Consider the following 26347-nt stretch of genomic DNA (forward strand, 5'->3'; position numbering starts at 1 on the left):
TTAAAATAATTTCATCTCTTTTTATTAAATAATTAGGATTTTGTGTAAAAAAAAATCAAAACTATAGCCTTTAATTGATTCAAAATCAATTACATGCAGCTGAACCCATTTTTCTAACACTTTGAATATTATTGTCTCAAAATGAAAGATCTGTAATGACATAAGGTTTTTATATCTAAAAACAAAAAGACCTCGAAAACCATATTTTGAAGCTTTTTCATTTTTGTCCCCATCTCAAGAAAGTATGGAGCAGGGCTTGTCGTTACTTACGCCCAGAAAGGGCTTTCAAGTCTGGTGGGAAGTTTGGGTAATGGGCTGGAAATAGGGCTCAATAAGGATGATTGTAGATGAACGATTTTGAGCTACTTGTTGGAGTCCAAGCCCAGAAACCCCCCTGGTTTGCATCAGGTGCGGTTTTCTTCTGCCGCTATAGTCTGCTGGCTAGCCTTTGGCCTCTTTGATCTCATTGGCAATATACATGCATTGATCTTAAGTTTTCTTTCTCCTTTTTCCTTTTTTTTTTTATTATGAGGAAAAATATGTAAATTTAACTTATCAAACAAGAAATATATGCATCAATTATTTAACTAAATGCTAAGATGTAATGGTCAGATCAGGTGACTTGATTGCATATGGTAATGGTAGAGCCCAAAATTAAGTTAAAGTCAGATAAGAGTTCTTTTTGTTTTTTTGTTTTTTTTTTTTCTAGAATCTGGTTTTATTTCTCTATTTACTTCCACATTGCAAATGATCACCAGCCTCCTGGAATTGTTTGATCTTAATTACAATGGCATTGAATGTGAATTTATTAATTCGATTCAAACAAATTAAGAAAAACAATGATGGTGAATTTCTATTCTGCACGGGAAGAGACCCCATTTTCTATGGTTTCATCATCATCTTCATGTCAACGTTAGACAGGATGTGGTCCATGAATTCGGAAAAGAACAGACAAGGACTACCTCAGGATTGGCTTGGCTTCTGTCTTCTCTGGAATCTGACAATCCGTAACCTGTAATCATCATTTCTCACAAAAAAAAACTAAAGGTTCAGCATCCAGAATACTATTACATTAGCATTTAACAATCTCAAGCGGAGGAGTTTGCTGGTTTCTTTAAAGCCTGTTTCAAACTCCTGAAGCAGTTTTAATTTCCTAGTTCATCAAAATCACGGCTCGAACAAAAGTAGCGTTAATTTACAAAGCCATTGGAAATGGTATATGTGCTATATTATTATGAATTTGGTATATGTTCTATACTATGCTTTACATGGGTATTATTATTACTGGTGTTGAGGATCATCTCAATTTCGTTAGCCAGTTCTCGGGTCAGCTTGTCTGCACGATCATCGTGTCCTCCGGCAAATGTATAAACCCGGAAAGCGAATTGGAAAGCTCTCCACAGAATTTTAGGGCACCCCTTCCTTTGTGCTTCAGGTTTGGTTTTGGACCCTTCATTGTTTGCCAACGTTACTTCTCTTCTCTCCTGAAATAAGTCCCAAAAAAATGGAAAATTCCAATTATGATGTTGTCACAGACAATAACAGCTAGCCTCAAATTGATTGAGATTTGAGAAGTAAATGCATTCTGAATCGAGTTACCTTCATTGCCAACTCTATGCAGTTGGAGGAAACATCAACCATTGCTTCTTTGATTCGTACAAGAATTTGGAAGTCAAAATCAATATTGTGGCTCTTAAATTTCTTGGATTCTTCATCTTTGGTTCGCTCAAGGACATCTATGTCCCCTTTGATCTGTAAGTAGTTAGTGTTAATTTATGCATTTTGGTTAGTTGTGGCGAATGCCTTTAAAAGGTAATGATCAGAATGGTATGAATCTTATGCTTATTTCAAGAACCAAATCATACCTTGTTGAAGTAACGCTCGACCTTGTCAAGGAGCTGTCCCAAAGGAGGCTCAATCTTCCAGTTTTGTAGTTCAGCAATAATTGAGTCTAACTTTGAGTAAAGTGCTGACGCTGTCCTTAATGCTTCCAATTTTTTTGTGGGGAAGCCTTCAAACCTTGCTAGAACCTGCATTACAAAACATTTGGAGTTTAAACATCGATTCATGAAGTAATAGAATTATCTGTTTAAGGCTGTAAAAGTAGATAAACAAGTTCAAATTAACCTGAGTTTCATCTGTTAAGTTCTCGAGAATGGATTCCACATGTTTGTGGAACCTGAGCAGCTCAGTCATGTCCTTTGTTTTGAATGTGCTTATGGCAGTTTTGAGCTCTGTGATTGATTTTGCATATGTCTCAACGTCTCCTTCGATCTGTTGGAAGTAAGCTGATCTGAGACCAAAAAAGAATAATGAATATGATAAGTCACGCATTTCACAAAATTCTCCTTATTCTTAAAACAAAAATTCACAAGAATAAGGTTCAGGCGCCTATTATTTATTAGAGTGCTGTGAGAAACATGCCTCTTTGTCATCTCTGCTAATGCATCAGCCATCCCTTGTTTCCCACTGGGGCTGCTTCCAACCCCACTCTTTTTTCCATTTGACGATTTGCCTTGCACAGGACATCCTTCCACTTTTCCCTTAAGAACCCGATATAGATTACCCATATGACTTGATCTCTTCAATTTAGTATTTGCTTTCTTGTGGCGCAAGAATTTCACCGCAGCAGGTGGAGGAGGTGGTGGAGCAGCCCCATTCTCCTGTGACATGGGTGGCGATGGTGGTGGCAATGATCCTGATCCTTTTGAAAGCATCATGGGTGGTGGGGGTGGTGATATTCCTGATGGACTTCCGGATACATTAGGAGGAGGTGGTTGAAGTGGTGCCCCGGTAGCCATTACTTTTGACTGCAATGGGAGTGGAGGAGGTGGAGGAAGGGGTGCCCCTGTCGCCACTAAATTTGAATTCAATGGGGCTGGAGGTGGTGTTGGCGGCAGCAATGTTACTCCAGTTGCGGCTGTATTTGTCAGCGACAGCGTTGAAAGTGGTGAGGGCAACTGTGATTCTGTTGCTACTAATGTTGGTTGTGCGCCTTCTATAGTTGGTTGCAAAATTGGGGGTGGGAGCGGGGGCACTGGTGATCCTCCTGATACTACATTTGGCTGCAAGAACGGTGGTGGTGGTGGTGGTCTTATGTCTACTTGCATATCTGTTGACAACTTTGTCGGTTGTGATTGTGGGGGTGGCGATAAAACTTCTGCTGATGGTGCTGGTGGTGGTGGAAGTAGTCCTATCTCTGTCTCCATGTCTGTTGACAACTTTGCTCCCTGTGAAGGTGGGGGTGGCGATGAAACTTCTGCTGGTGTTGCTGGATATTTTTCTGCAGCTACTTCCATGTTTGTCGACAACTTGGGAGGTTGCATCACAGATGGTGATGATGATAGTGTTGGTGCTACATGTGGTGGGAACTTTGGTTGTGCTGTATTGCTTCCATCAGTAGTTCCATCACAAGAAGCGTTGTCTGAATTAGAAAGTGGATCCTCTGATGTCTCATTAGGAGTGGTAGAATCTCTGGTTTTATCAACAATTGATGCTTCTTTCACTGATATATTACCCTTTGCATCTTCCTTTTGTTCCTCAACGGTAATCTTATTTTGTTTCAAACAGCTGGGAAGTTGGAGTCCAACATTTGGAAGCATATGTAACGTGAGTCGCTTCACATCAATGGGATTCAGTTTCCCCAGCGATTGAACCCTGAGAGACAACAGAAGAGGCGAGGAATAAGGAGATTTTGGAGAACCATTCTTCAACTCGGGAAGGACTGAAGTTGGTGTCACTGGAGAAGGGCAGCCGGAGCTGTTGTCAGAATAAGAATCCTTTAAGACCTTTCCAAATGTGTTAGCCTTTGGACCAAAATCTTTGTTTTCGTCATCTTCATCCAACATATCAAATTTCTCTCTTGCTATCTTAATCAAGCCATTGAGTTTGGCCACAGCAATTTCAACTGCCAAAGATCAATGGGGGAAAATGGAAAAAACTGTTATCAACTTCAATCAAGAATAAGTTCAGAAGGTAACTTGACTCCTTTTGCATACCAGAGTGCAGGGAAATGATAAACACAAAACCTTTAAATTAATTTTCTTAGCTTTTTCTCAGATTCAAACAAAGACAAAACGCAGAAGAATAGTGATTGCCAACATGTAACATCTTTGAGAAATTTTACTACATACCGAGTTTATCAACATTTTTGCATTTCCCATTCTCATATATGTCATATTCATGTTTGTCTATCGACTCATCGCACATCTTTGACGTGTCTCCAAGGCCTTGCAATGCCTTGCAAAAGCAGATCAGCAGCTGTTTAGGCATTTCATGTAGTTTGTTAGCATTGGATTAATCTTGAAGTTATGCTAGAAACCAAATAGCTACTTTTAGCTAATTTTATGAACAGTGGCAAACCTTATTAAGAGCTCTTCCTTTCAATTGTAACCCTCGGAAGTGGGGTAAGCTTTCAGGGTAGAAGTTATGGAGATCTTTCATTGTCGCTATCAGCAGCTGCAGAAAGACACATAGGAAGATAGAACTATAGAAACAAACTTAAGAGAAGGTATTTTTGCTGCTCCCAGATATTTGCTAAAGAAGAAGGCAAACCCTACCTGTTCTGTGTTAACAGAGGTGCTACAAGGTGGTAGGTCAATGATGTCTCTAAAGGTTAAAATTTTTTTCCTAAGCTCCATCATCAGAATGAAGTTGCATATTGGTTGAAATGAACTTTTCTTCCTGGAGCCTTTCATTTCCTTTTGATTCTTGGATGCCCTAGATTTATGATAGGTTTTCAGTCCCTACACAAGTTCAAAATTTCTTTCAGGATTGCTAACAATAGAGCTAATTAACCAATATTCCTGATGGACTATGGAATTTTAATTCAACATGCATCACACATATGCGGATATAGGCCTCATAAACAAGGTTGAACGAGAAAAAGGAAGAAAAAGAAAATGATCACGAGTCAAAATTGGTTGATTCTTTATCAGTCAGGAGGCTTACGTTGGAATTGCATTTCTTGCTGCAATTTGCAGCTTCTTATTTAGGCCTTCCAAAATGGCATGCAATTCTTAATATGCTACAACAATTCATGCAATCATTCAACAAAAGAATGTGTATCAATGGAAAATTTGTAGAAATTTAACCATATAAAAATCATAAGAGAACTCTAGGAAAGTTGAAAAGAGAACATGGGAAGGTGAATGTTATCAGAAACCTTGGAGGCAGTTGGAAAATGATACAATTATAGCCTTTAAACAAGTAAACATGTTCTTCAGAATGCCAAAATGCTGGATTGGACTGAATTTTAGAATTTTAAAACAGTTGCCTAATACCAGAACAACTCTGGGTCTGAATGGTCTTATTAACTTGTGCATTTAGACAATAGTTTTGCAGATTGACCACCATATTTATTTCCTTCAAACTGGTCAAAGAATAATTAAGAAAATGCAAGAGAGAAAATTTGAATATTACCCGGACAAATTTTAATGGTTTGAGACCAAACAAATTTGGTGCCAAACCACAGCAAATTGCTGGCATGATCACCAAACGCCGACCAAGATTTGATAAAGGCTTCAATGGAACAATGATGATGATATTCTTGTTGGATAACCATTAAAAAACATATATAGACTCACATGAGAACAGCAAGGGAGGCAATATTCCAAGATTTTGAGGAAGTAAACAAGAAAGAAAAATTCAAAAACCCAGTTGCGGTGTTATTCATTCAAAAATTTGATTTCATGCAGCGTATTGGAAGGCAAGCTGGATTTGTGGCCTGAAAAAAGAAAATCCTTAAATGACAAAGACAAACAATTGTTTTAACATTGTTTGGAACTTTCCCTAAAAAGAGAAGTCAAGGATAGAAAAAAAAAAAAAGAAAGAAAGGCTTATATCTCTGACTCGTAAGCCTAAGTTTGTTTTAGACATTCCTGGTTTAGTGTCTGTGCTTTTTAGAGTTAGTTTTTCAACCTCCAACAAAATCATGATAATGGGTTTTAAATTTGGATGGTCGCCAGCTAAACTACAAAAGCTCTTCACTTCTGTAAGATTATGGGAAACGTAAACTAAATTTAATTCACCTTGATTCTTTTGAACAGAGCAAGATGCATGGTTCATTTAGCTATATTTTTATGAGTATTTTTTTTAAACAAAAAAAGAAACCCTAGTTTTTTTTTTTAACAAAAAGAGCCGGAGGAAGCCAGTGAAGGTGTTGAAAATTGAACATCTGACCTGATGAATATAACCGCGCAAGTGTAACTGCATGAAATTTTGAATTATGGTTAAGTTAAATATAGCAAACTATGGAGCAGTGGGCAAATCTTGCAGTCCAAGAAATCATGGAATGACAACCTATGGTTTATTTTCTCTTAATTGCATTTTTTAACATAAGAATATGATTTCCTAAATGTAAAACAAGTCAGAATTAAGAAAAAAAAAAGTCAAGAGAATTGACCTCTTAAAACTATACCCTAATTTTGCACTGAGCCTTGATTTAGTCCTGCTTCTTCTTTTAAGGTGGTATGCAAGTGTGAGAAACCCCATCATTGACCATAACATTTTTAGATAAACTGTTTGAAAAAGGTAAACAGTTTTGGAGATTTCTGGCATCCGAGCTTGACCTCTTTTAGATTTATAGAATCTAAAAGGTGGCTTTGGTGAACCAGGGGGTACCAGGGGCAGGTGGCTGCAGAGTAATCGAAAACCCATCTTTTGAAATCTGATGTTTTGCAAATTTGAGGTGAGAAATGAAGGGTTCGAAAAGCCCAGAAGCAAGTTTCTCATTTTTTCCCCTGGAGACGAGCACCAGATCAAATCTTCACAACCAAAAAAAGAACACATTAGACCAAAGTACAGAACTCAGTCATTTCATAGCAATAAAGTGTAAGTAGCACATTGTAGCTATTACTTAGTTCGAGTTGAAGTGAATTGAAACAAAGCACGATCAAGGAGAGTTGTTGAATCCATTGTTAGAGAAACTCAAACAAAAAGCAAGATAACTGGGGGAGCTTGACGTAGTTAATGATATTCTTGAAGTGGAAGCTTTTGGGTTTCGTTTGGTGTTTATGGAGAAAGTGTTGGCAAAGTGCAAAGCGAAGAGTTGATGAACGTGTTGGTCACATTGTCAATGATGTAGCTTTTGTTTGTAAGAATGAACAACTGCCCGTACAAGAATGTGAATGAAAGGGAAAGCAAAGAGAGAGAAAGCCAGCGGAAGGCGATGAAGCTTTGGCACATGCAGAGACTGATTGGAAAATGAAGGCCCCCAAATAATGCTAACAATAATTAACAACCTAGGATTCGTTCCTTGGATTTTGTATGTGTTTTGAGACAACAATGACTGTGAGACAGCTATATGTCAAGCCTTAGCTGGGAATATTGACATTTTTCTATAAGATTTAAGACCACTCCCTCTATTTGTCTCTTATATTATTAATTATTTTATGATAAATCAAGATAATTTAAAACACGATAGGATAATATGATACGAAAATAATATGAAAAAAAAAAATAAATGTGACATGGTTTAAACTTTTAATAAGAATCATATATGGGTTCAAACTAAAAAAAAATATTTTTTATGTTTTCGTATTAACACAAATTATGATATGTAATTTTAATGTAAAACACTATAAAAATATACAAATTATCGATATTTTAAATGATATAAATTTATGAATTATCATATTTACCGTAAACGTGACGTTAACAGTGGAGTAGCAAGCATTTATAAAGAATAAACCAAAAAACTATTTTGCAATTTCGATTTCCCCTTCAATGTTGCAAATTGTGCTAAGACTCTTTATTCTTTAACATAAAAATCTCATTTCCCTTCAAATTCAACGTGCCCCAAATTTAAGGTTTGCAAATTGTACTAAGATTCTTTATTCTTTAACATAAAAATCTCATTTCCCTTCAAATTCAACGTGCCCCAAATTTAAGTGCAGTTTATAATCACATTTTAGGGTAGGTAGTTTCTAGGAATTGATTTTCCAACATGAGTGTTTTTCCTCACAATTTCACAAGCATACACGAACCATGTGCTTTTGCAAGTTCTAATGGAGGAAAGTTTACAGCCATGACCGTAGCTTCCAATTAAAGGTCAAATTTAGGCACATGACTTTCACAGATCAGAATCTCTTCAGTTGACCTACCAAGACAAGAGAAAGTGGGTGACATGATATATATCCTAGTCCTGGGATTGCAATTGAATTGACATTTGTAAGTTCTACTACAAATTAAATGGCTGTAATAGCTTGGAAGTTACAAACATGTCATTGTTCAAAGAAGGAAAAAAAAAATGAAACAGAACCATCCTTGCAGGTTTTAAAAGTGAAACTTGTCCATATTTGCATGATCTTGACACTACTAAATCAGACCTGAACTGGGTTCATTGACTCTTCCCTTTCTTTTCTTCAGAGTTTTCATCAGATTAACAAGATTTAAACAACAATGTCAAAGGCAAATAGCAGCTACCCTCTCTGATTAATCTTTTCCACATTACACATCTCCAAATGAAACTCTCAATGGTTCAGTTTGAGTTTATAGGCAAAAGTCTGAGCATTTAATCTCCTCACGAAGCTAAATTCCCTTTGTCAGGCCCATTTCATTGCATCAAGCAAAAAGGCAAAGTGCAGTGGTTACAGATACAGGAAAAAGTATATTAGTCAATTAATTCCTGAAGTCTCGAATAGAAATTAAGAAATGGTTTACTTCGTCTGAAAATTTTGGGGTCTGGGTTTGGGAGTTTGAGGTAAATCTCGTGTTGATCAGCCTGAAATCTGAGTTGTGTTTAGACGTGAAAAGTGAAAACCCAACTTTTCAAACAATATCATATGCATCAAAACACAATTCTTATATGCTTGTAGTGGAGGAATCCATAGAGGCCAGGCCAGACCAGACCAGACCAGTCAAGAGAGAATTCAAAAAAGTTGATATGAAACCGAGTTCAATTTTATTTCCACATTTTCGAGTTCATATGACCTGGAAAATGAGGCTAAAGCACTAGTACTCAGTCGTGGGTTTGCTCAAAGTTTCTTTCCAAAGGACTGAATCAAACCAATTATTTTACAGTTTTTCAAATAAAAGAAACTTTGACTGTCTTAATCTTTTATTAAAAAAAATGTATAGACATGATATGATATATATGAAAAAATCTAAATTCAAACTTATAAAATATTTTTTATGAGATAAAATCGTGAGATTTTCGAATAAAAAAAGATAATACTTTATAAGTTAAATACGAATTTTCACAAAATTTTGATCCCATATCATTAAATTCATGTTACAATTAGATGACAATAAAATTATAACTTAAAAACTTTAGTTTGAAAATATTATTTCATTAATCAAACCCTAATCTTTTATTTAAAGTTTTGAATTAATTCGTTTGACATTGTGAATTTTCATGGTAATTGAAGCATTAAATTTAATTTTTTTTAAAAAAATAATAAAAGAACAAAAAGGAAAATCAGAAACATTCCTTGGTAAATACTCCAAAATACTCTTTCCAGATGATCCATGATTGAATTTGAAATCCCTAAATTGAATCTTTATTTTTGAAATCTTCAACATTAAGCTTTTGAATTAAGAAAATTATCCCTTTTTAAGGGCTACACTTTAATTATGTTGCTAATTTAGTAACAAATTTTTTTTTTTTAAAAAGGAAGGTTTTGTGGTCTTATTTGAATCTGAAATGCAGTCTACAAAATAGTCATATAAACCTTCAATTCAACACTTCTGACCTAAAATTTATTAATTTTTTTGTGTGCTGGAAAACTATGGCAAAAACATATAAAGTTTATTAATTTAATTTTCTCGGCAATTAAGAAATTTCAAAATTTGAGTTGTCTGCTATGTTTTAAATTTCCAAATCTGGGAAATCAAGCTTTCTGTAATAACGAAGAAGACAAATTGCTTCACGTTGGCAACTTTGAAGTACTATCAATATTTAAGCATGTGAAATTCAATTTAAATGGTTCATCCATTTTTTTCTAAAAAAAAATTTCTATTATATTTTTATAAACAATTCCTTTCGATTCATTGTTAAACTGTCAATTTTTTTTTTTTTACTAAATTAAGCTATGCAATATGATTAATAATTAAATCTTAATTTAACGTGAATTTTTTTTTTCAACCAACATTTCATAATAAATTAATTTTCTTTTTACTTTTTTATAATCACATGAAAATCATTGACCATTATTTTTGTAAATACAAACAATTCTATTAATTCAATGATGTTCAATTTTAAATAATTTTCATTTCTGATAAAAAAAAATTTAATCCTTCTTTTGAAGGAATTATCTTATTTTTTATTTATTATAACGATTTAGAGATAAAAAAAATTACAAATATTATAAATTAAAATTTAGACTTACTAAATATAATTTTTTTAAAAAATAATTATATGAATCAATTAAATTAAAACGTAAATTATAAATTAAATTGATTTAGTTGACTTATAAGATTCTTAAACATTAATGGATTAATTAGCCGATAAAATATGGATTGAACCACGTGTAGCATATGTAATGATTTAAAATTTATTTTTGTACAAAAATGGGATTTGAACGTGACAAGTGATCTAACGTTTTAGCGTATTGCAGATACGTAAATGGAAATTGCATGTATCATGAAAATTTTAATATTATTCTTCATTTATATATATGTGCCACAGATCCTACTTTGAGTTCCACTTTTTTTGCAAAACGGCAATGGCGGCTATCCGCACTGAATGACACCTCATTAAAAGTCGATACAAACGTAACACGTTAATTTTATATTGAAAGAATATAAAAATATGATACATATATATATATTTAAATTTATATGTGTGAAATATTTTTTATAAAATAAAATTATAATATTTTTATATTAAAATAAATAATATCTCACGTATTAAATATAAATTTTTACAAAAAAATTCTGTATTTCTTTATTATATTCACACTCCAAACTTCTTAAGAATGGAGAAAAAAAAAGGTTTAAGAGAATATCATTTCAAAGGCTACCCCATTATGACAATGTTTTTATTTTTTAAAATTAAAAAATATTTAAATATCTTTTTATAATCAAATTTGGATTTAAGATTCTAAATCAAATCTATTGAACTTAATGTATATTGGTTTTTAAAGGTAATTTTATTATTTAATTTAACATATATATTTAGATAAATTTTTTTATGAAAATCAAAATATTGAAAGTTCTTAGTATAATATAGATATTGGTGTTTTGATTTATTAAATAAATTATTTTTTTTGTTCGTTTTGTTAGAATTCAAAATTCATCATTGAAATGAATAAGAGCTTGTTTCTCATACGAATTTAAGTTTAAATTTTTTATTTTATTTGATTGAATGGAATGATCATTTTATTCATGGTCTATTTCAAATTTATTACAAATACAACTTTATTCAATAGTTTGATTCATTATAAATTTTGCTATATAATATATTTAATTTAATTAAAATAATATTAAATTTGATATATTAATTAAATTATTAATATTATAATTTATTAATATAAATAATAATAACATTATTACTAATATGATACTATTAATAATTAATTATATATAATAAAATCTAATATATTTCAAAAAAATATTTTTATATTAGTGATTTAAATATTTTAAAACTTAATTTTTTAAAAACTAAAAAAATTTTAAGAAATTTAAAATTTTTCTATATTAAAAAGACTAAATTTTAAATTTTATACAATATAAGGATTACGTTTCAAATTACATACAAGTACATAAACTAAATTTCAAATTTTGTATAAATAAAAAAATCATTTACATAATTTAACAAATGATTTCATCAATTCAAACTATCACATAAGCAAGTTAATATCATGTCAATAAAATCAACATCCATGTCATCAAGTCAACGATCACGTCAGTATTTTTAACAATAAAATTAATAATTATACTAAAATTATCAAATTAAAATAATATAAAAACTAATTTTATATAAATTACAATGTAAAAATTAAATTTCAAATTTTCATAAAATATAAAAATTTCTAGCATAATTTGACCTTGTCTTGTGATATATAATGTTAATTAGGCTTGATGATTTCCTTCATTAATTATTAGTTGGGTATACACCATCATCATTATTAATCACCTTTTATGTTATAAAAAAAAAAGGATTTAATTAGCAAGAAAAAGAAAGAAAGGAAAAGGGCACTATGCCCTACATGATTTTATTTTTGCGATCCCATGACGAGCCCAAAAAAAGATTTATAGTCCTTAATTAATATTTTATTAACATGCAATATTTCAGGAGAGACTGTGTCAATGAATTGAAAACTAAATAAAAAAAAATTCATTAAACGTGTTTGAAGGGTTAACCAATCAGCAGAAAAAGCGTTGAGGGGTCAAGTAATCAAGGCTTCTTCTTTGTATGCCGTCAAACAAAACCGTAGAATTCTAAAATTCTTCGCTTTAAGAATCAAAATTTCAATCCTTAAAACAAATGTTATCAGATCTTTTCAAACCTATAAATGCATGATATCTCAGCATCATGTACCCCTCAAGTTCTTCCCAAACTGTTCCAAACAAAAACATTAAAAGCCAAGAACCAATTATATACACTTGAATAAAAATTATTCCTCTTTGCTTTAGCTTCTCCAAGGAGTCATGCAGCAGCGTTGTTCTTCATCTGCCAAGAACTTGTGTCGTAAAATCATTCAGCCGCAAACGTCAATCCAGGCGGCTGCTCCACCCATCTGCGATATCTTTATTAACCATAGAGGAATTGATACAAAGAGAACCATTGCAGGGTTGCTTCATGACCATATTTTCAGGATGGGGCTAAGGCCTTTCCTGGATAGCAGGAACATCAAGCCTGGTGACAGGATGCTCGAGAAAATTAATCCGGCGATCCGGAACTGTAAACTAGGTGTGGCAATCTTCTCGCCCAACTATTGCGAGTCCTACTTTTGCCTTCACGAGCTTGCCCTACTAACGGAGAGTAAGAAAAGGTTTATACCAATATTTTGTGACGTGAAACCGTCTCAGCTTCAGGTTAAGAATTATGGAACACGTCAAGCCAAACAGCTGCAAAGGTTTGGCTGGGCTCTTGAAGAGGCAAAATACACCGTTGGACTTACATTTGACACTTTAACAGGGTATGAATACCATTCTAATGTTCTTTTATTTATTTATTTATTTATTAAAACTAGAATTTATATAATCATTGAATGGAATTTCTGACTTGGGTTTTAGTTTTTTTTTATTTCTTTTTCATTTTTGGGTAAGCAGCGACTGGTCGGAATTCTTGAACACTGCAACCGACGCTATCAATAAGAACTTGATGGAGTTGGAAGTGGAAAATTCATCAAGCAAGAAGAGTACATATATTGTGCAGCATCATGAATAAGAATGAAGATATTCTTTAAGGCCTTTTTGCCTTTAACAGCAAGGTTTAATGTTTTTTATTTAATTAATCTTTTTTTTTTTCATATACCAAGAGGAGATCTCCAAATAATCTGAAAAATTTTGTAAAATTCTTCTTTTTTTTTTTTCCTGACCTCCCATTATTGACAATAAGTGACCAAATTGATACAATTCAAAACCTGTTGTAACTTACATTAGGACAGAAATAATTTCTTGTAATATGTTCAAGATTCAATAAAATTGCTGTTTAATTTCTTCGTCATAATTCGAGTAAGCAGAGGTCTGCTTCATCTTTCTTCAAGACTTGAAATGTTGGAAGAAGAGAAGCAATGCTGATAGGACAGCGAAATTTCAATGATGAATCTCAGTTGATACTTGGAAATTTAATTTTGTACGAGTAACGAAGATTCACTTTCGTGTTTGAAAATTCCAGGACCATGCATCGATTGGTTACCGCACCCTAGTGAAGTTTTCATGAATTTCTCTTCAAACGTTGTTTCAGGGCGGAAATATAAATATATATATTTCATGAATTTCCGGTATTGTATTTCCCTTGTGTCCTCAATCTGCTTTTCCCGTATAAAGCTTAATCTAAAAATTATAGAATAATCTGAAAAGCTAATTAAAAAGATTGTAATTTCTATTTTTTAGAACGATTTATGTTGATATGTTTCCACGTACACAATTTTCTTGTTTAATGCTAATGGGAGAATTCCTATTAGCGTTGAATTTGGGGAGTTTAAAAAAGATACTCCTAAAGTCAATATCACATGTTATGAAATTATGGGGATATTTCCCATGTGCCTGTTAGAAGGACTGTACGCTACGATTTCCCATCTGCATTTGGCATTTCTTCAGCTTTTTTTTCCCCTCCAGATTAATTGAATCTCTGCTTTCAATGGGTCGTCCACGAAGTGGCTAGTTAAATGAACATCAGTAGCAGCCTTGGACGTAATCAAGATTACTCTCGATTTCTTCTTACCAATGGAGTAGCTGTGGAGATTGACATCTAACTTGATCGTTTTGATGAAAGATCTTACAATTTTGTGTCATAAACGTAAGATTACTCTCGATTCTTTTTTGTTTATGGGAGTTATTGTGAAAATCTATACTTTATTATTTTTTTTATTTAAAAATTTTATAATTTTATTTCATAAAAAATATTTTACAAATTTAAGTTTAAATATTTACATATATATTATAACAGAATCTCATTTATCACAATGTGAAATTAAGACATTAAAAATTACTCTTGTTAAAGTTTGATGTCTGTATCAAGCTTAACATAAAATACATAAATCTATCGAATCACACTAAATATTGAACAAACCTAACACAAAATTCACACAATACACATAGGTCACAAGTTCAAACATCAAACATTAGGCAAGCTCAACATAATGCACACATAGATTACAATATCACACCAGATATTGAGATTCTAGAGGTAGCTCTTACGGTGTTGAACTTAGCTCTCATATGATTGGTAACCACTCTGATATCATTTATGAAAATTCACACTCAACCAGTGAAATATTGTATATTTTAATTCGAAAATTTTACTATTTTATCTCACAAAAAATTTCTCACAAATTTAAATTTAAATCTCTATATATATCATAACATATTTTTAAAAATATTTCAATATGAGATTGAAATATCACAAATTTTATTGATATTCCTCCAATAAGATATTAATTTAGTTACTCTTACCTTCAGAGTTTATCTTAAAAGTGTTGATTTTGAATGAAGCTGCATTTACTAACTGAGGTAAATGACTGTTGCAGATGGTATAAATGAGAAGATTATATAAAAAGAGTCTGGTTATCTTTCTAGAGAAATCAAAATGGTTTAACAAATAATAACAACATTGTTCTTTCGTGGAAGGAAAATGATCAAACTGAAATCATTGTTTTCTCCTCTCTGTCATTTTCAAATATAAGCCTACTTTGGTTGCGTCATGCATGCCCAAACCACACTCTTTCTTTTTCAAAAGATTGATTTGTATTTTTGTTGTAGAAATAGTGAATAAATATGCTTGCGACAAGACCATAAAAATCTATGAAGGAATGTGGCACTCGTTGTTGTTGTTTGGTGAAACCGATGACAACATTGAATTGTTCGTAGTGATATTTTTTCTTCGTTGAATGATAGATGTAACACGATATCTTAATATAAAAAAAAATCATATTAAATCGTAATTTAAAAAATTTTTTTACCACTCATTTTTATAAAAAATAATATTTTTATTTTATCTTTCACCTCTTGACCTGATTTAATGATTAAAAAACTTTAAAAAAGACATGTAAACGTAAATTTTAATCCCGTCATCTCTATTCCTCTTTATACAACCGTTACCTTCCTATAAACTAAATAATAATAATAATAATAATAATATTTTTATTTATTTTCTCAACTGTGACAATTTTGAATAAAAAATTCGGGTCCAACAATGGTCACCAAGTCCCTATGGAACCAAACAAACGGAAAATTTTTCTGTTCATCTGCTTCCTGTGCCGTTTTTATGCTCAAAGTATATCCATAACCAACTCATTTTGCAGCTTCCTTTTAAATTATTCTTTTATGGCTCAAATGCACGGCAGACATGGTCATAAAATTGAAAGTAGCTTCCACTGCATGCTTGAAGAAACAAGATACCAAAAGAGTAATTCTGAAATTGTATTGCATTTGTATAACAATTTGTATGACAGAGGTTTTATGTTCTTAGGGCATGGTTCTTATCTAATGACAGAAGCAATCAAGAAGCGGTTCAAATTTAATAGTCAATCCGAAGAAACACCAAAATGAATGATTAATACAATATATGGTAATCGGGCCTTGAAATTAATGAAAGAATACACTACAGGAGAAATAGTAAAATCAAAATTACCAATGAAGCTATAACTTTTAATTTCTGTATCTTTGAAAAAAGAAAAAGAAAAAGAACAAAAAAAGTAGAATACTTATTATTTACAACTCAGACTGAAAGAATCACCCATTCCAACTCTATTATCTTGTTATAGCCCACTTGTCCTAGATCCTATACAATGCCACAGGGTGATGAGAGGTTGAGAAGTATCGGTTGCAAAAGAAAACAAAAAAAAACTCATTTTCGTGGCTAAAGGGTATCATGAGGATTTTCGTGACTAAACGGCATAGTGTCAGAAGACCCTTACTTCTTGCCCTCATGTCCAAGAGAACCTATAAATGGTACTTGGGTTAGCAGAATGGCGTCAGGTAGGCGGGGAAGATGGTCAGGAAATGGTTCTACAGGAAGAAGCTAGGGATGCAATCTTTCCATCCCCAACAAGATGCACCAACCATGGGATGCAAAGTCTAACATTTGCCAATTTAAGAAAAGTAAAAACTTACCACTGTAATTGTAAGAGTGAAATGTCATGCCATAAACAAGTATTCCAAGTCTTCTACTGTGAGGCGAGTCTGACGACCACCAGTTTCATCCTCCCCAAATGCAAATGCTACCATCTTCCTTTTCTTTTGCTGTTAATTTAAAAACTTAAAAGAATTAAAATTAAAAGATAAAAAAAAGTTAAAACTAATAATATTCTGGGTGAAAGTAAGCATAGAAGTTCTATTGGTGCCAGGAAACCATTTCACCAGGGACATTTAACCGAGCACAATTTAGTTTTAACTTAATATTCCAGCAAACAGGTACAGGTGTCCACTGGATGAAACAAATTCAGTCTAGGACCTTGAAGAGCAAACTCAGGCTTGGCCATAGGCACGAACTTATGATACCCAAATTTAATACAGTTTCATATTTAGTTTAGAATTATGTTATTTAGATAGTGAAATAAGCATTCCGACCATGCTTAGCTCAGGTACAGGCCCAAAATTTTCTGTATGGCATACGGACAGCTTTATCCATGTTTATAACACTGGTCGTCAACTTGTCAGTCCAGTAACGCTATCAGATACGTCCAAGATTTTCTCGGCAGCTACCAACCATATGGCATCACACATAATTTTGAGCTTCACAAAAGTTATAGTGTTCACTATGAAAGAGAAGGAAAAAGTGTTAACCTGCATAGGTGGGGGAAAAGGTTACCTGAAGAGCTAAAATACGATCTTCAACTGTATCTTTCACAGTTAATTGTAAAACAGTTACAGGGCGAGTCTGCCCAATTCGATGTGCTCTACCAATTGCCTGGTCCTCAGTTGTAGGGTTCCACCAAAGATCCAGGAGAAGAACATGGCAAGCTGCAACCATGTTCAGCCCAAGACTGACAGCTTTCAAAGACATAATCATAACAGATACCTACAAGCAAAGGAATCAATATCACAAGTAAATAAATCGAATCACTAAACACCAGAATCTCGCACTACCACATGGTAGAATACAAAATAATAGAGGTCAAAAATAGATGTTATTATACCTCTGGTAAGGTGTTCAAATCTTTCACTGCTTTATCTCTAGCAGCAACTGACATAGTTTCATCAAGTCTTCGATATTGGATAGAAGAACTTTTAAGACAGGCTTCAAATAAATTCAGCATCCTTGTCCACTGGAGAAAAACTATGGCTTTCTCTCCAAGTACATTACAGGAATCATTCAAACTTTCACCCGTAACCAGATTTTTTTCATCAGGAAAACCATTAGGTGAATCCCCCGAATGGAGATTGGACGAACTTTCTGGACAGCCAATAGTCTTTAATCTATGATCTTGAGGCTTAGTTAGTGATTGCAGGACCTCAAGGGCAGCCCTAATTTTGGAAGAATTGTACAAGCCATCCTCAGAACAAGGCCCACTTACCTCAACAACTTTAGAACCAGCACAATCAAGGGAACTATCTGGACCAGACTGCTCAGAGAGAGAAATATTTAAAGTGGCTTTTGAAAACACAGAAGATGCAGTGAGTCGAACTTTGCTATTTGTGGTGGGACACTGGGTGTCATCAGCAGTAAGATGTTCAGAGATGCATTGGTTGCAGAAAACATGACCACAAACAGCAACAACACCATCTTCTGGTGGATCCTACAGAAAATAAGCAGAATGTCAGAACAGATGTTTAAGACTTAAGAGTTCAAGCATGGCCAAAAGAATAACTAAAATAAAAATTATTGCAAAAAATACTATTGACCAAAAGCTGAGATAAAAAGTGTAATTAAGAAAGTTATTCAACAACAAGTACAATTCTTAGGAATATTGACCACAAAATATGATCCTTCTGCATACCTCAAGCTGAAGCATTTAAACATATCCAAAAAAATATTTCATCTATACTCAATTGAGTGAAAATCATTAGTTTATCACTCAAATCCTTTAAAAACCATATGAACAAACAGAAATGTGTTTAGGTGAGTATAAATCATCAGAAATATTGTAAAACAGAAGCAGTTTTTAAAGCATATGGAAACCAACTTTAAAAAAAGCTGAAATAACAACATACATTGCAGATGCCACAGAGTGCCAAAGATGATAAACAACTCAGAAAATATGTTAGCTTCTCCTGAGGAAGCTTCTTTGCAGTCTCAATTGATGATTTCCATGAAGAATTTGAATCAAAATCCCTAACAAGAAGAGGATGGTTGCAGGGTTGGCGAAGGCGGAAAAGCATCAACAAGATATTCACATAGTTTTGTTTGACAGTCCCAGCGGCTGCATACTCCTGATAATGATTTCAAAATTAGCATAGAAAAACAGAACGTACCACAGAAGAGAATAATGTGACCAAATAAACTATTAGTGTCAGTAGGTATATCCTGTAAAGCTACAAGAAATGTAGAAGATCTGCAATGAAAATCTAAATTTAATTAGACTAAAACGATACTTTAAACAGAGCACATGAATCAGTCTCCAGTCAGGAGTAGAACTCACGTTCATCCTTTGTGAATTCCACCTTTTTCAGTTCTATCACTTTAGGTGGCAAGTTAATAATGGGTTTCCCATCAAGCAGAGTACCTGCACAAAGAATACAAGTTGATCATAAGTGATTGCACTTAGTTGCAGCAAATAACATCATCAAGGAAATTCTACAACCAGGGATATAAAAATTGGATTGGGAACATCACAATAGAACCACATTTCAAAGCAAGACCAAGTAAAATTAATTAGTACCTTTGGTGCAACGTAACATTATTGTCTGCAAGATAGCTTGCAATTTTGGATACCCTTTTGCAGGATTTTTAGTAATCGGGGATCTTTATGAAAGAACAGAATGACTTATAAGCAGCATATGGGTCATATCTCAGAAATCTCAAGTAGCTATAAAGGTCATCAATGGCATTTTGAATCGGAGTCCCAGACAAGCACCATCTACATTTAGCAAGAAGGCCCCAACAGGCCCTAGCAACTTGAGTTTTATTGTTTTTTTATGCTTTTGGGCCTCATCCAGAACAATTCTAAACCATCCAACTTTTGCAGGAGGTCAAGAAACAGAATCAAGAAGCAATTCATCTATTCCCTCCTTATGATTCACTCCTTTTTTATTAGAACTAGGAGGGCATTTCCTTTTCCCGCTTGGTGGAATATCCATAGATGAGGCATAGTCACCTTCCAACTTCCCTTTCACATCATTATCTCCATGAACAGGAGGCTGCTTTGGGACCTCCATGCTAACAATTGAATATGTGGTAAGGACAACATCATACTTTGCTAACTAAAAAGGATCCTTTGTTCTGTTGCTTCCATGGTATACTAGAGTGGAGATGTTAGCTTTACTCGTGACCTTACTGTGTAACTCCTCCGCCCATTGTTGCAGTACACTTGTGGCACATACAATGAGAGTTCCAGCAGCTGCCTTTCCCTTTCCTTGCCCTGATGAAGAAGAGCTTTTCTTTAAAGCACCATTTGTCAAAACTTTACCGTTATCAGATTCTTGCTTCGTCCCTTCATCATCATCATCATCCAAATTTAGTGTTTCCAGCTCAACCCTTCTCATATCTTGAGAAGATGCTCTAGAAGACGGAGGCCTTTCATTAAGAATATAAGTGCAATTGTTGATACAGTTTTTCCTAATCCCTGCAAGAAAAAATATATACTGAAAGTAATTTACTAATGGTGTAACTAGCGTAAGACAATGTCAGAATATGGCAGTTGGCCTGATCGTCTGCAAGAATACCTCTCAAACAGTTTGAACCGGCTTTCTCCTTCTGGGTCATCCATGACAAAGCAATTCTCTGTCCAAGGAATATGTTAGATAGGAATTGAAACTGAAACATATACACTCACAAAGGAGCATGCAAGAGAACCTTGGCACCTTCTATACTCAAACATACAGAAAACCAGTAAAGAAACATGGAAAAAACCAATTTTCAGCTTCAAAATCAACAGTTACACCATAGTTAATAAATAGCAATAGTGCCTTAAATCAAACTACAACAAAGAAAATAACATAATCCCGTTGCCTAAGGTTTCTTCTTACCGCAATAGTAAATATCTAACCTTTAAAAAAGGTAAAGTATAAAAAGAAGACACAAAAAATTAACAATGCACCGTTCAAAGAAAGAGATTAGCAAGCAATCACCATATATAACAACTTTTGAGCCAAATTTATCCAACTTGCTCAGGATAAGTATATTTTAGCTATATTTTAGCTATGTTATTCTTTCTTGCAGATAAGTCATGCCTGTTAAGGCATTCATTGATAACCAAACCATAAACCATATGCAAAGGTCCTTTTCAAATCAAATCTTCAACCAAAGCCATTTTCACCTTATGAAAATACCACTGGCCAATCTCTTAAGTACAAAACTTCATGAAACCTCAACATTCGTAAACTGAAAATGAAGAAAAAAAGTACAAAATGGAACAACTCAAACCTGATGTCGTAAAAGAGATGCTGTCAAAACACCATCTGGAGGACTAGCTTCAGACTTTGGCTGGGAAAGACCTTGTGATGCATACCACAATCTCAAACATACCAATCCATTGCTGCTAAAAGCAAGAACAGTGCAATCTCAAACAAACAGCACTAACCTGCAATGCAACCCAAAAAAATTAACTGCTCATCATTTCCCTTGAACCTGATACCCCCCAATTCCTGAGTTATGAAGCAGATTACTAAATGTCGTATTTCACAAAATAGAAGTCTTCTTGATAAGCACCAGGGATTGATTGGCGCGGGCAGGTTGACTGATAACTTCAAGAATACATATATCAGGATCAGCATCAACATGGGATCTGCAATCTGATGAATTGCTGTGAATAGATTCAGGATAGACTTTTGAAAGACCCATATGCCTTGAAGGAATCAACTTACTCTCTCTTTCATCCCCAATACAACCTAACTGCACCTTGGTTGAAGTAATTGGGTGAGCGCTGGAAAAATGTTGCTCTGAGGAAATTAAATTCAAATGCACACCACCGAGAGAAGATTGACTACTAACATTTAGATTAATATCTTGATGATAATGATGAGTATCCTTGCCATTAACCATAAACTCCTGATTTGATATAGAAGGTGAAATATCAGACAACAACTGCTTCAAGTCTTCATCAACAGATAATGAGTTATCAATCCTGCTAGTAGATTTTCTCCAGCTAGCTTCATCTAAAGCTTCAGCGGTATGCCTGATGATGTTGCCAGAAGAAATCAATTTATTATCTTCATTCTTTACACAAACTGCTTGCTTGTTGTTTGTAATGCAAGGTTGAGAATGATTGAATGGCTGCATTGATCCTTTCTCATCAAAAAGTCCTTCATTAGCAATGTATGACAAATTTCCACAGGCTCGTAAAACATGTCCATTCCCTCCGCCTTCAAAACGCTGTTGCTTTACATCAGAGAAATCAGTCATTGAGAGCTGTGACATAGACCTATTATCAGCCCCGCCCTGAGCATTGAAAATTATCCTACTACTTAAGCATGCACTCTTAGTTGGAAATTCCACTACTTCACCCTCCTTACTTTCTTCAAACATAAAATTTAAGAACCTAGACCAATAGTGTGTTGAGTAATCAGAAAAATATTCATCATCTCTGTTCGTGCGATGACGTATGACTGTGCAAGGATCACTAACATCACTAACAATATCAGAACCGGGGCAGATGGTAGACTCATTAGAAGTAATATTATGTGATGTCGTATCAGCATCAAAGGAGGAAAACTTCATAGAACTAGCTACCTTATTTTCAGGAGCTTCCAGGGTTTCCAAGGTGTAGTCATCATAATGATTGAATATTGAGTTTATATTCTCAACAGTGGTGCTGTGCAAAGCATGTGTAATATTCAGTAAACAAGAAACAGCATTTCCACCAAAAATTTCAGGCACAGTACAGAGCATTCAAGCAATGATATGCAAAAGTTTCAAAATGCACGACTGAATGACATTGTTTAGGTTTAGTTAGGTAGTGGATAACGTACTTTTGTGGTCAAACTTCTCAGCAGTATTCTTGAACTGTATAGCAGTCATATTATCCTCAAGATCAAAATTTAAATTATCTCCATGATCTATAACATGGTTGCCATCTATCTCAGCAAAACTAGATGCTGTAATACAGCTGGGCATCTTAGACAGAGACATTCCCACCCACTCTGCATAGGATGTCCCTTGACCATTTGGAAACCACTCTTTAAAACTTGCAGAGGTTGTCTGGACTGGAGAACAATTATGTGCAGAGGGTTCTTATTTCCCATGATAATCAAATGAACCATCTAGAGACTCTGCCCTATCATCTGGAACCTCAGAATTATATCTTAAAAGATCTCCAAAAGTAAACCCCAAGGAAGGCAATTCTTCAAATGCCAAGAAAGAAAATATCATAATAAGAAATTCATTATATAAGGAAAAAATATAAAAAAACATTTGTGCAAAGAAAATTTTACCAGTTTGAAACTGGATGGACTTGGGAGCTGATTCCCCTGGAGATATATTTCGAAGTGATGGATCTTCTGGGTTATTCTGCAATTTGGCAAAGATAAGTTGAACTACCCAAAAAAGAAAAGAAAGAAAAAATAGATTGGACTTTCATCTATAACAGGAGTCATAAAAAGTTAATCAAATATCAGTTCAATCTCTTATGATTATCGCACACAAGCTTTTACAATGGCAAAGTCAATTACGATTTCAGTAACTTAAATAAGATTGCTTTAAATTACAGAATTTCAAATTCACAAAGGAAGTACTTGAAATCAATAAATTCCAAAAAAAAAAAATCAGTATTAGAATTCAGTAGTTCTCAAATAAAATAAATTCTATTTCATTGATTTCAATCAAGCTATAAAAATCTATATTCTCATAAATCAGCTTAAAATTACGCGGACACTGACTCCTTGCTTATCACTCAATACGTGGAGATGAGTCAACTCGCTAGGATACATGAGTCAAAATTTCACACTTTGAGATTAGGATTCCACCAGAATCTTCATGCTCCAAACCCTAAAGATGTCACCTAATTTAACCGCGAGAAAATAACTACCTGCAGATGATTAGGATTCTCTTCAAGAATGCTATTGAAGATGTCGAGATCGATGCAAAGACCACCGGCAGCGAAGTCGTTGAACTTATAATCGGCCGAGGGATCCCCACTTGGCAAGAAACCGGAGCTATCGTTATAGTTATCTTCCCCCATCATCAACATCAGAAAAAAAGAAGAAAAACTAAAAACCCCAACCAAAAGCTCTTGTAAACCCCCGCCAATTCACCGGATATAACAAAGTTCGCTTTGGCGGTTTCAAATCGTCGCATTGTCGTTTTTCACATTCGATTTTTCCGAGTAATATTAGGTGTGGCGGTCCGGCGCAGTTGGGGAAGTCGGTGGAGGTGACACGCGAGTCAAACGCGCGTGATTTATGCAAGATTAAAATGCTGACTCAGCATGCCTACAAAAGACATGTAAAAAAGCTCTCAATTAGCTATTTAGCCTGAAATATATAGGCGTGATTTAAATATTTTTATAAAGAAGGTTGTAATTTAAATTTAAAAAATTAATTATAAGTATTAAATTTTAAATTTAAATTTATTAAAAATTATTTTTTAAAAATAATTATATAAATTAATTAAATTAAATTATTTAATTTTTAATTTGATTTAAAGTTCTCATATTATTTTTTTGTAAATTCTTACATAAAGAAAAAATACATGCACATTGGTATGTTCCATATGTATATATTAACTTAATTATAAACATTAGTATGTTGTAAGGTTTTAATGTAACATATAAACATTTATACAAACGTTTTGATAAATCAAAAGTAAATACGTGGGGACTTTCAAGAAGAACACTCCCAGCTTTATCATCGATTGTTTCATGCTTATCCTTGACCCTCTTCGTGCTTCGATGAAGTTCAGCCACCTCTTCTCCCGTGAGTTCATTTCTCTCAACCTCCAAGTAATTATTTCGAACGCTATCAAATAAAAATGGTGAAGCGCACGCGCCGCCAAAAAAGTGATTAAATTAAATTCACCTAGAAGAAATGGACGACAGTTGTGCCACTGGCTCTGGTGAAATTTCTAAAGTTGATGACCGAGATAAAGGGTTTTTTTTAATGAATATATTTAAAATTAGTTAAAATATTATTTATAATATTTTTGTTAAATATTATGAATTTTAATAATTTTGAAAGATTCGATAACAAAACCTTAGATAAAGTAGCAAACCAAATTTTTTAGCGAATTTGTGATTTTATTGAATTTATTAATGAAATTATTATCTTCTACTAAATGTAACTGGAAAAAATCATGAGACTAATAAATAATACCAAAGCATCAATAGATATAGAGTAAAAATTACTTTAATTTTTTTTTTTTTTTACATTTGAAGGATAAAATTTTAGTATAAATAAAGAGGAGCGAAAAAATCTAATTCAAAATCAAGTTTTTGATGTCTCTTTAAACATTTTTAGTCACTAAATCAAAAATTTATGGATAAATTACTCTAAATTTAATTAAATATTTTTAGTTTCTTAGCTAATTCAAATGCATAGGAAAAAATTCCTTGCATAGCAATCCAAGCTTATCTTTTAATTTTAAGATAAATATAATAATTTATGTATTTATATCATATAAAATATTAATTATTTTTATATTTATATTATTTTTATATAAAATTATATATTATTGTATTAATATAAAAATATAAAATATATTTTTATTTTATTAAATTTACATCTAAATTTTATTAAAATTTTAAATTAAATTATTTTAACATCATATATTTTTTACGTTATAAATTTATTCTTACGTCACTGTCACCGACCTTCTAGAAGGAAAAGTTCAAGATATTAACAAAAGTAAAAAAGATAGGGCGTATAGCTTTTAGAGCAAGTACCAGTACTAGGACGTGAAAGGTAAACAGCAATAGTAGCAGTACTAAACATTTGCTATTGCCTTATCCCCATCGCTTCTTTTATAAGCAACAAAATCAGGGATAAAGAATTTAGTTTTTCTTAAATAAAATTTTGATTTTAAATTTTATAAATAAAAAAATTTATTAAAAAAATTTATTTTTTTTATAAATTTTGATTCGATTTTAATTTTAAATTAATTAAAATTTAAAATAATTATAGAATATCAAAGATTTTAAAAAAAATGAAACAATCAAATTAATCTTTATACCAATAAATTATTTTGAAATTTTATAAATGAAGTTTTAATTATTAAAATTAAAATATTAATATTTTATTAATAAATTATACTATTATTATTTTTAAAACTTTTGAATGGATAATAAATAAATATCACCCATTATTACATTTTTATGATTTTGATATATTCAAATAAAAAACTTTAAGATGAAATGAATATATATATTTTATATTTAAAAATATCAAAATTAAATATTTAATTATTAAAATTAAAATTTTAATATTTTATTAATAAATCACACTATAATTAACGTAAATATATACATATCATACAAATAAAATTGATGAGAAAACGATTAAAATTTGAACTACAAAGATTAAGGATGTAATCGATCAAGTTTGAGTCAATACAATATTGAATTTAAGCTTGACTTGAAACTCATTTTAAATTGAATCTATTTTTATTTGTTTAGTTTGAATTAAATTTGAGATAAAAATTAAATTACTC

The 26347-nt window shown here is 32.7% G+C and overlaps 5 protein-coding genes and 1 pseudogene across 7 annotated transcripts; 1 reads left to right on the forward strand and 5 right to left on the reverse strand.

Moving 5' to 3' along the window:
- Positions 1-1039: 1039 nt before the first annotated feature.
- Positions 1040-5672, reverse strand: LOC111278651 (uncharacterized). The gene is made up of 9 exons (XM_022865277.2): positions 5422-5672; positions 4560-4745; positions 4363-4458; positions 4134-4260; positions 2425-3907; positions 2128-2293; positions 1866-2030; positions 1600-1752; positions 1040-1484 (listed from the first exon to the last, which is right to left on the reverse strand). Exons 1-9 carry the CDS (start codon positions 5485-5487, stop codon positions 1233-1235), a joined length of 2694 nt encoding a protein of 897 aa, XP_022721012.2. The 5' UTR covers positions 5488-5672; the 3' UTR covers positions 1040-1232.
- A 668-nt stretch (positions 5673-6340) lies between these two features.
- On the reverse strand, positions 6341-7175 carry LOC149517678 (COP1-interacting protein 7-like). The gene is made up of 2 exons (XM_089765149.1): positions 6857-7175; positions 6341-6764 (listed from the first exon to the last, which is right to left on the reverse strand). Exons 1-2 carry the CDS (start codon positions 6913-6915, stop codon positions 6590-6592), a joined length of 234 nt encoding a protein of 77 aa, XP_089621275.1. The 5' UTR covers positions 6916-7175; the 3' UTR covers positions 6341-6589.
- A 5201-nt stretch (positions 7176-12376) lies between these two features.
- LOC149517679 (putative 2' cyclic ADP-D-ribose synthase BdTIR) lies at positions 12377-13767 on the forward strand. The gene is made up of 2 exons (XM_089765150.1): positions 12377-13082; positions 13216-13767. Exons 1-2 carry the CDS (start codon positions 12592-12594, stop codon positions 13331-13333), a joined length of 609 nt encoding a protein of 202 aa, XP_089621276.1. The 5' UTR covers positions 12377-12591; the 3' UTR covers positions 13334-13767.
- Positions 13768-16162: 2395 nt separating this feature from the next.
- Positions 16163-19967, reverse strand: LOC111278205 (helicase-like transcription factor CHR28). 2 transcript variants are annotated; one of them, XM_089764943.1, is made up of 7 exons: positions 19431-19688; positions 19191-19274; positions 18763-18971; positions 17748-18347; positions 17420-17629; positions 16723-16851; positions 16163-16551 (listed from the first exon to the last, which is right to left on the reverse strand). In XM_089764943.1, the coding sequence occupies exons 1-6, from the start codon at positions 19447-19449 to the stop codon at positions 16747-16749; spliced, it is 1227 nt and encodes a 408-aa protein (XP_089621069.1). In that variant the 5' UTR covers positions 19450-19688; the 3' UTR covers positions 16163-16551; positions 16723-16746. The 2 variants fall into 2 exon arrangements, with proteins under 2 accessions (XP_089621069.1, XP_089621070.1); XM_089764944.1 differs by having other exon boundaries at positions 16163-16851; positions 19431-19967.
- A 222-nt stretch (positions 19968-20189) lies between these two features.
- On the reverse strand, positions 20190-22671 carry LOC149517680 (uncharacterized). The gene is made up of 4 exons (XM_089764945.1): positions 21419-22671; positions 21134-21290; positions 20434-20491; positions 20190-20352 (listed from the first exon to the last, which is right to left on the reverse strand). The coding sequence occupies exons 1-2, from the start codon at positions 22595-22597 to the stop codon at positions 21249-21251; spliced, it is 1221 nt and encodes a 406-aa protein (XP_089621071.1). The 5' UTR covers positions 22598-22671; the 3' UTR covers positions 20190-20352; positions 20434-20491; positions 21134-21248.
- LOC111278204 (uncharacterized) lies at positions 22112-24331 on the reverse strand (annotated as a pseudogene). Its single transcript, XR_016344153.1, has 4 exons — positions 23733-24331; positions 23140-23215; positions 22678-23049; positions 22112-22247 (listed from the first exon to the last, which is right to left on the reverse strand). The product of XR_016344153.1 is annotated as an uncharacterized LOC111278204 (transcript).
- Between the last annotated feature and the right edge of the window lie 2016 nt (positions 24332-26347).

The sequence above is a fragment of the Durio zibethinus genome, chromosome 8, assembly GCF_047325235.1.
Source record: "Durio zibethinus cultivar Kanyao isolate XHJ-2024 chromosome 8, ASM4732523v1, whole genome shotgun sequence".
Classification (NCBI taxonomy): Eukaryota; Viridiplantae; Streptophyta; class Magnoliopsida; order Malvales; family Malvaceae; genus Durio; species Durio zibethinus.